The sequence below is a fragment of the Hibiscus syriacus genome, unplaced genomic scaffold (assembly GCF_006381635.1).
Source record: "Hibiscus syriacus cultivar Baekdansim isolate YM2019G1 unplaced genomic scaffold, ASM638163v2 tig00113722_pilon, whole genome shotgun sequence".
Taxonomy (NCBI): domain Eukaryota; kingdom Viridiplantae; phylum Streptophyta; class Magnoliopsida; order Malvales; family Malvaceae; genus Hibiscus; species Hibiscus syriacus.
This window is the reverse complement of record NW_024063469.1, coordinates 1,176,544-1,186,317: the sequence shown is the minus strand read 5'-3', so window position 1 is coordinate 1,186,317 and position 9,774 is coordinate 1,176,544. Positions and strand designations below refer to the sequence as shown.

Below are 9,774 nucleotides of genomic sequence, written 5' to 3'. Positions count from 1 at the left end.
GCTGGGTCATGGGCCGAATTTTTCTGACTAGAAAATTCAGGGTAGTCGACATTTAGGGAACAAAAAATACGGGTATCCGGATTTAAACATCCCTAAAATAAATTATATATAAACAAAAAAAAGTCATTTGATAGATTGACGGTATAATAAAATATATTAAATGATAATATTTATTTCGCTGTCAATCCTTTCATATACTTTTGTCTGCAATAAAATTCCTCCGCTTATGAAAATGAATTGCAATAGCATTAGGAACTAGACAATAAGCTCAGCAACAGCCGCCAACGTCCGTGGTAATTTAACAGTTTCATATGCTATGATTTGAAGGTCTGCACTGATTTTCAGTCTGATCGTTTCGTTAAGATGATCGATATTCTCATTCTGATGATAGATCGATCAAGTTATCAACTAGTGTTAAGTGATGGTAAGGCACATTACTCTCTTAACTATAAAGCTCATTCGAAATAGTTCATTCACACAGCACGTATATGCACATGCATTTTTTTATTTTTTTATTCTTTTTCCTACTTTCATGAGTGAATGATGGGACCTCGAAATGGTTCAATGTGACGCAGAAAAATGGTGATCCGAACAAACCATGTCAGGATAGATTACGACCGTCGCTGTGAGGGATGCTGGAGATGCCTTGTCTAGAGAGCTCAGCTAGCACACTATCAATGGAAGGAGGCTTGAGGCCTAAAGGCAAAGGTAACCATGGCTTGTTTATCGCTTCCTTCAGAATCTTGTCAACTACCTCCTCTGCCTGCCAATGCATTCAAACATATACACATTCATCACAGTGAAAATAAAAGTGGTAGCTCATTCATCCGGCAAAAAGACACTCTGCAGTGTTCTTTTGATAACGATTCCCATGTCCCGTGTGTAAGTTTAAACTTATGTAATGGTACTGGCCAAAACTAAAAAGCTTAAAAGATGGATTACCGGCTGATGATCAACAGTATTTTGAGGCATGCCACTTCTGTTATCCATGATGCCAGAACAATGAAATACAGATGCATTCTGAAGATTAACATCAATCGGAATACCAGAAAAATATTAAAATTCATTCATATACTTGATATATATATATATATATATATGGAAAGGATCATTTTATGTATGTTGATAACTACTCACTTGAGTGAATGTCGAACAATATCCAAGAGGTGGGGGCATAACAGGGCAACCCCATGCATCAGCATGCACCTGAATCATAGAAAAGAAAAAGAAAAAAATATCATATAATAATGTAACGTCGCTGCATTTCATATCTTTGTCTATGCAATGTAACATACTGGTTAATGGAGTATGCCAAGTAGTTAATAAAATAGGAAAGTGTAGACGATAATAAATGCACCCCTGGATATGGCTTGCAATGCCAACTTTCAGTTGGTTGCCACGGGGAGTAACCATGTGAGCCCCACATCTGGATGCTGGATGGATGATGAGGTGGTCCCCACATGGGATAGGGTGGACCAACCGGGACAACATGATTCGAGTAATGTGGTGGAAAGGCCATGATTGGTTTATGTGGAAAACAACTCCTTTGCATGTGATCTCTCTGCGGCCACCTTCGATCATCCTCCTTGGGCAAAATGTGTCTTCTATGCATTCTATATTTCTGCTTCACAAACAGGTGAATCATTTTCAGCTAAGAGTAAAAAGATTATTCAGCGGTGTTCAAGCTAACGAAGAAAAGGGCAAAATCTGATCATTAGGCTTGGCTAGAATAACAAAGGAAACCATTCTTTTGAAGCAAAACTGTAACCATAAATGAATTTTCAACAGGAACAAGCAGTGCATTACACATTGAATTAAAGGCACTGGAATTATAGAATCAGTTGGTGCGTTTATCAGAAAGGTAAAACTGATACCGACCTGAAGATGACTAGCAACGTTATGCCCTGTCAGGCCTTCTACTTTCATTAGCTCTAGTATTCGAGAAGGGATGGCTTGATCTATACCTAGTTGGTCCACTGCCTGTACAAATTTCTTGTGGAGTTCTGGAGTCCAGTCAACCTGAGAAATCAGACCCAAAATAAGTAATTAATTTCTACACCAATATATAATTGTATAGAAAATTACTTGATCATAAATGTTTCAAATTTCAAAATCAATCGATAGAACTATAAAAGTTTGATGGGAACTCCTTTTCAAGTCTATGTATGCTGGAAAGTTAGGATATTACGCATCAATAGAGATATTGCAAACATTACAGCCCAATAGATGATTCTAAGCTATAACCCATCCTACCTACTTCTTTCAACATTTTCCTTGATTACAAAGACTTGATCTTAGGGCTTATAACAAAGAAAACAAGAAAAAGACTATATGTTAACGATATATTTCCTCTAAAACTGTGTTGTAATCTGAAGAAGTTGACAATGAAAGCAAATAATGACAGGAACGAACTGGAAGTAATGTCTGCGGATGGCTGGAGAATGGCTTTCTAAATGTCAAATTTTAAAATCTCAAAAACTAATCACCTAAGACTTCAATTATGAACAGAAACATGATGGAACTGTGTGATCGTGTGACGGTAGATTAGTGATTAGCAAATGCTCTCAGTAAGACATGTTTCCTAAGCTGGTATCTAACAAAAAATAGTGGCATGACTACTGGACAAGTTCAAGATATGCTAAGTTCTTTCAAAAACTTGTGAAATTTTTCCAATACAAGACGGGGAATGAATTTATATATACATATACTTTCATTTTTTTCCGATTAGCTTTGTTCGGACAAGAACTGTGAATACCAGAAACTGTATTGGGGTTTTCGGCAACAGCGTCAGAATCTTTGTTATTTACTCCGTTATGTGTTTCAGAGTACATGGTACTCTCACCCTTGGTACCATCAACTAAGTTACCCTCCTCTCTCACTGTTGTTTCTCTTGGTCCCTGAGGTTGGCCAACTGGTGCAGTTACTTCAGCAATTGTATTGTCACTGGTAGTTTCGACAGAGTTGGATTCTCCATCCTGCTCGTAGCTCTCTTTTTCAGACGAGCAGTTAGTATGATCTTGGCAATCTCCATCGGCTAAAAAACTTCCTCCCAGCTCTAGTTGTGGTTTTGAAGGATCTGAGTACTTATCACTCTCTGTTGATGGTTCAGGGTCATTTTCATGAGCGACAGATGCATATTCGGTTTTCTCAAAGTCTTCATTCTTAGGTTCTCCACTTTCCAATTGTAAATGCAGCATTGAAACCAAGGATTCTTTAACAGGCTTTAGTGATTCAGAAATGTCTTTGCCTGCAGCATTGAATGCCTGTAAAGGACTAATAAAATGAGAATTTCTGTTACAAAGTACCTTAGTTGCCATTTATAAGTACATTCTAATCTAACTCAAGCGGTATCCAGATCAACCTTATGAACCACATGCTGCCATAGATTCCGTAGTTTCTCCTCAGACAGCGGTTTCCTAAGAAACTCAACTGCACCTAGCTGAAAATAAGATGGCAAAGCTGTGAGTATATATTACGTTTAGATGTACTTGTGTTCTACTTTAACTCTAACTCCAGAAATCTATTTTGTAGATAAGATAACCTCTAACTTATCTAGGACTCTTAACCATTACTTATATAAATATAACCCTACTATATCCGATTCATTCAAGTTAAGAAATAAAAAAAGTATTATTTTTCAAGAACCCTATTTCTACATGATATCAGTTAAGGTAAGATCCTAGCCTATTTTTTTCCCGACAATGGTCCATTCTCAATCTTTCGTTGTTCCTCCGGAGGTAGGCGCCTGTGTCTCCCACCCAATTTCTGCCGACGCAGGTTCGACCTTCACATGCCATCGCTTGTATGGCGATAATTATCTTCCCTGCCCCCGATCGGTACGCCTCTTCATCACTGGTTGCCAACAGCAACAGTACCTTTCGGCCAATATGTCCATTCCAGATTCTTCTGATCCTCAATGCGACACTGGCAGCAGCTCCTTTAGTCGTCATCAACTAGAGGAACTCAAGTAAATCTTAGGTCAATTCCAGTCCTCTTCCACGCCCAAACACACATGTGTTGTGCATGAAGGTAGCCCTAACTTGGCTCAGTCATCTTCGGATTTTGTTTCATGGATTGTTGACTCAGGCGCAAGTGATCACATGACGAGCAATTTCACCCTCTTTCAGAATTTTACAAAGGTAGTTTCTTCCTGCAGTGTCCACACAGCTGATGGTTCACTTTCATCTATTGCGGGCAATGGTTGCATTCGGGTTAATCGCCATATTATTTTATCTAATGTTCTTTATGTTTCGAATTTGGCTTGCATCCTCCTTCCGGTTAGTAAATTGTCTGCGGATTTAGGTTGCACTTCCCAATTTAACTTTGATATTTGTGAATTTCAAGATTTGGGCTCAGGATGGTGATTGGCAATGCTAAGCGTCGTGATGGACTCTACATCCTTGAAGCCCCTCATCCGATTAAAACACCCATATCCTCTACTATTATTGTCCTCATTTGTTTCCATATCTCCATCTCCTAATGATGTGTCTGTTGAAATTGTTTTATGGCGGTCACCCTAGTTTTGTTTATCTTGCAAAGTTGTTTCCCAAATTATCCATCCATAAAAATCCTAAATCTTTTTCTTGTGGTATTTGTCATCTTGCCAAACACAATCGCAGTACAAATCCTCCTTCACCATCTCTTCCAAACCTTTTACAATGATACATAGCAACATTTGGGGTTCATCCTGTGTCAAAAGCTTAAATGGGATTCGTTGGTTTGTTTCTTTTATCAATGATCATTCTCATACCACATGGACTTTTCTCATGCGGGATAAATCTGAGGCTGGGGGAATTTTTTAAAGTTTTATTGTTATTTTTAAGTTTGATAATGATAGTGAATATTTTTCTCCGTCATTGGGGTCTTTCTTTTAGGAAAAAGAGAATTGTTCATCTCACTTCTTGTGTCGATACACCACAACAAAATGGGATGGTCGAATGTAAAAATCGTCATCGTCTTGAGGTAACCCGAGCCCTTCTTTTTTTGATTCATGTTCCTAAGTACCTTTGGGGTGAGACTCTCTTAACTGCGACCTATCTCATTAATCGCATGTCCAGTAAAGTTCTTGGATTTAAATGTACTCGGAATATTCTTTCTCAATCTTTCCCTTATTTTAAACCATTCACTATTGTTGTTCCTCTTCGTGTCTTTGGTTGTACTACTTTTGTTCATGATCATACCCACACCAAGTCTAAGCTTGATCCCCGAGCTGTTCAATGTGTCTTTGTTGGGTACTCTTCTCTTCAAAAGGGTTATCGGTGTCACTCTCCTACCAAGAAACTATTTACTTCGATGGATGTTACTTTTCTTGAACATAAACCTTTTTTCTCTAAATCTGAACCTCTCTCCTACTGAACCTATCGAAACTCATCCATCGCCTAAAATAACTACTCAGACACCACCTAGTACCACCATACTCGATACGGAAAACCTACACCAAACTGTTAACCCAATGGATTCAACCCAAACACCAAATCCATTTCAGTCTCCATTTATTTCCCAAATCGATCTTCTTACCTACAAAAGACGACCCAGACATACCTCACCGATCCCCACACCGCTGACACATTTTCAAAAGCTAGAACTAAGCTTAAATTCCTTGGAAAGTGAAGAATGATAGTAACACCGTTGACAACTTGATGTCAAGATTGCCATTGAGAAATGCATTCTTGACATCAAGTTGATGACGTATCTAATCCTTATTTACTGCTAAGGATAGTAGTATTATTACAGTGTTGAGTTTCGCAGCTGGAGCAAAAGTCTCTTGATAGTCTATTCCATGCGTTTGAGTGAACCCCTTTTACACAAGTTTGGCCTTATATCGTTTAATGTTGCCATCTACCTTGTATTTGACTGTAAAGACCCATATGCAACCAACTGCTTTCTTGTCTTTAGGAAGATCAATAATAACTCAGGTTTTATTGTTTTCAAGAGCCAAGAGTTCTTTTGTCGACTTCTGTCATTCGGGTCTTTTTAAAGCTTCTTCTATAGTCTCTAGAATGTGAATGTTGTCAATCTTAGCTGTAATAATACTACTATCCTTAACAGTAAATAAGGATTAGATACATCATCAACTTGATGTCAAGAATGCATTTCTCAATGGTAATCTTGAAGAGGGGGTTTATATGTGAATTCCACCTAGATACAGATAAAATCTGGAAATCAACAAGTATGTAAGTTGTTGAAGTCATTATATGGGCTAAAATAGTCTCCTCAGGCTCGGTTTGATAGATTCACAAAGGTACTTTTATAAGACAACTACAAGCAATGTCAATCTGATCACACTCTGTTTGTTAAAACTGCTCCAACCAAGAAAAAGACAATCTTAATTGTCTATGTTAACGACATCATCATCACAGGTGGTGATGGCTTAAGAGAAATCAAGAAATTGAAGGCGTGACTAGCAAGAGAATTTGAAACCAAGGACTTAAGGACCTTAAGATATTTCTTGGGCATGGAAGTGACAAGATCAAAAGAAGGGATTGTCATAAACCAAAGAAAGTACATTCTGGACCTACTATCTGAAACTAGGTTTATTGGTTGCAAGCCTTCGGAAACTCTCATGGAAGCAAATATGAAGTTAAAGAAAGATGGAAGTCCAGTAAATATGGAGCAATAACAAAGGTTAGTAGGTAAGCTCATCTATTTGTCACTTACTAGATTGGACATAGCTTTTTCGGTTAGTATTGTGAATCAATACATGAATGATCTTAGAGAATAACATTTGGAGGCAATATATCGAATTTTGAGGTAATTGAAGATACACTAGGACATGGGCTAATTTCCAGAAAACACGAAGATATAACAATCAGGATTTTCTCATATTCAAGTTGGGTTGGAGAATTAATAGATAGGAGATCAATTATGAGTTATTGTTCGTTTGTGTGGGAAACTTGGTGACTTGGAGAAGCAAGAAACAAGATGTAGTTTCCATGAGTAGTACTGAAGCATAATATCGGGCAATGGCACTTGGAATCTGTGAAGGCATTTGGCTACAAATACTCTTAACTGAGCTAGAGGTTTGCAACAAAACCAAACATGTGGAAATCGACAGACACTTTATTGCTGAGAAGGTGAATAGCGGAACAATAAAACTAAACTATGTCTCTTTAAAAGACCAACTACTCGATGTCTTGACTAAGGCGTTTCTAAGGATCAATTTCAATGAGATTACATCCAAGTTGGGTCTCTATAACATCTACTTCCCAACTTGAAGAGGAGTGTGAGTATATTACGTTTAGATGTACTTATTAGTGTTCTACTTTAACACTAACTCTAGAAACCTATTTTGTAGATAAGATAACCTCTAACTTATCTAGGACTCCTTATCAATACTTGTATAAATATAACCATTTTGTATCCAATTCATTCAAGTTAAGAAATAAAAAGTCTTATTTTTCGAGAACCCTATTTCTACAAAAGCATTAGCAATTATGGTGTGTGGAAAAGAACATAGGCACCACTATATGACTTCATTCAGGATGACTAGTACAATAAAACTTAAAAGTTTGTTATAGTACCGAATATCATCGAAAAAGTCCAAAGTTTCTCTACGTACAGTAGGATAAGAAGAATAAAAGATTAAGACCACTTGAGACTCTAAAATCTTTTGAATTGACAACACAATGCGCAGCAGAAAACACATGAAAACCGTTCAGTGTATTGTAAGCTGGAATAAATCTTAGCGCTATGCACTTCATCATGGTGCTGATGCAATGAATGTTAGAAGTCACTGAAATGAACACGATTTACAACGCCAGTAGGAACTAGATAATGTGTCCAACAACCATGATTACTATCATGGATGCCAATAAAAAATCATATGCAGGGTGATTAAACAATGTTTCACATGAATATCATTTGAAGGTCTACAGAAAAACCAGGCAGGTGTAGTTTTCAAACTTACTAATGGTGGGCAAATCCTTCGCGGTTTCGAGAAATTTGAAACTCCCATTGTTATTGTTTGTACTAACCTGCATCAACATACTGTTAGTATAAAGTTGCATGTGAAGGGCTAAAGTAGCAATGGATTACTTTGTATGACAAAGCCAAAGTAGCTTTTAGTATAAATTTCTAATGAGCAACTAGTACAAGTGCCAATACAAAGATCATGCTGAAGGTCTAACAACATGTTTAATTATCCATTCATTACCTCTACAATGGCTACATGGAAACTTTCAGGTCTACTTGAAACAGCCGAAATCGCTTCATTTTCATCGCAGAAGGTATAAACTGCAAAAGGCACAATAACTTTTCTCATATATTCAGAGAGACATATATAAGTAGAAAAATATGTAGAAACTCCAAGAGATTACTATAAAGACAGAGTATAACCATTAATATTTAATTACCATTTGCAAAAGGAAGTATTTTATTTTTGATAAATTTATTTCACTGAAAATAGGAGATCATTAAAGGGGGGAAAACATAACAGAACTGAAATAGGCATCCATAACAGCTAAATTCTGAAATTTGATACACTATTAAAAGAAAATTTTCTATATACAAACCTTCAGCCCCACCCCATAAAAGGGGAAAAAGATTATACCTTTTGTCCATCAAATTGAGTATTAAAACATCCATAGCTAAAAAACAATTACCTTTTGTTACTTTAAATGTTCATGTGGAGAGGGAAATCTTTTAATAGAAGAATCAAGCTAATGCAACAAATTGATTCCTTTTTGTAGACCTCATGACCACAAAATTTCCAAGATCTATTTACTGCTTCAATCCAAATACAAAATTCCTTAAAAAAACCCAAAAAACTACTAATCCAAAGTTGAAAATAGAAAGAAACCAAAGACTTGTAATTTAGGTAAAAAGGGTACCAATATAGTCCATATCTTCAAGCTTTGATTTTAACTCAGCAGCAGAATCGGTGTCTTCATCAAGAAGGAGGACCTTGAGACCCTTTGGAAAATCCTTCCATGCTGACAAATCATCTGCAGTGTAAACCATAGCTGGTTTGGCATCCTTTCTTAGGCACCCGACAAGTATTGCAATTTACTGCTTATCCAAATCTCTGCAATCACCACCAGAATTTTTCCATGAAGAAAAGTTGTATCTTTGATCTGATAACCCACATTGCAAATGCAAAAAGATTTTCAACCGATCTCTGAAGATTGACTCAAAAAAAGGGTGTAATTAACAGAAATACCTTAATCAAATTCTAATGCATGATGATATTACTACGCATGCAATGTCAGATAGTCGACCATTTACCGAATCGAAACGATAATTAGAGAAAGATCTTATCTTTTGTCCTTAAAACTCATCAGGACATAGAAAAGCATGAATATCATTTGAAAGTGAGATCACTTCATGCATGGTAAGAAGAAACATCAAATATGCCCAAAATTTTTGCAAGAAGAAAAAGAAAGGAAGACCCACTTGTCTTGGTATCTGAAAATGAAGTTGCATGAAATAAAAGAAGAAAACAACCGAAAGATAAGGGGGTAACCCCAGGAAGAAGCTGATGGAGAATGACTATGTAGTTTAGGGGATAAACAAGATTTAGGGAAGATAGATTTTTATTTCAACTACTACAAGCTCTTCCATTTTGGCTGCATAAGAAAGATTTAAGGCTGAAAATAATGGGAACAACAATGTAGACGTAAAACAGCGGCTTTTGAGAGAAAGAGATGGTTGGCCTTTGTGTAGTGTAACGTCGCTGTTAATCACTTGTAGACCGCATAATATGGGGAAATGAAAAATGAAATCTTTATTTACAACTTTTTATCCCAAAAGATTAAGGTACGTTTAGTTTACGGAATT

At 36.8% G+C, this 9,774-nt stretch overlaps 1 protein-coding gene across 3 annotated transcripts; it reads right to left on the bottom strand.

Annotated features, from left to right (window-relative positions):
• Positions 1-586: 586 nt before the first annotated feature.
• LOC120186992 (two-component response regulator-like APRR2) lies at positions 587-9,563 on the bottom strand. Of its 3 annotated transcripts, none has more exons than XM_039190788.1 (12): positions 9,391-9,563; positions 8,829-9,022; positions 8,153-8,232; positions 7,907-7,973; positions 7,687-7,732; positions 3,362-3,440; positions 2,709-3,263; positions 1,879-2,019; positions 1,358-1,621; positions 1,138-1,206; positions 943-1,020; positions 587-763 (listed from the first exon to the last, which is right to left on the bottom strand). In XM_039190788.1, the coding sequence occupies exons 2-12, from the start codon at positions 8,956-8,958 to the stop codon at positions 602-604; spliced, it is 1,671 nt and encodes a 556-aa protein (XP_039046719.1). In that variant the 5' UTR covers positions 8,959-9,022; positions 9,391-9,563; the 3' UTR covers positions 587-601. The 3 variants fall into 3 exon arrangements, with proteins under 3 accessions (XP_039046719.1, XP_039046720.1, XP_039046721.1); XM_039190789.1 differs by lacking the exon at positions 9,391-9,563 and adding an exon at positions 9,158-9,200; XM_039190790.1 differs by lacking the exons at positions 8,829-9,022; positions 9,391-9,563 and having other exon boundaries at positions 7,907-7,986.
• Positions 9,564-9,774: the final 211 nt, after the last annotated feature.

Excerpts from the sequence above, each read along its gene's own strand:
- LOC120186992 (XM_039190788.1), bottom strand. The coding sequence starts at position 8,958 with ATGGTTTACACTGCAGATGATTTGTCAGCATGGAAGGATTTTCCAAAG. Across the intron at positions 2,020-2,708 it reads CTAATCGGAAAAAAATGAAA|GTTGACTGGACTCCAGAACT; the intron begins GTATATGTATAT and ends CTGATTTCTCAG. Across the intron at positions 1,622-1,878 it reads ACGTTGCTAGTCATCTTCAG|AAATATAGAATGCATAGAAG; the intron begins GTCGGTATCAGT and ends TTTGTGAAGCAG.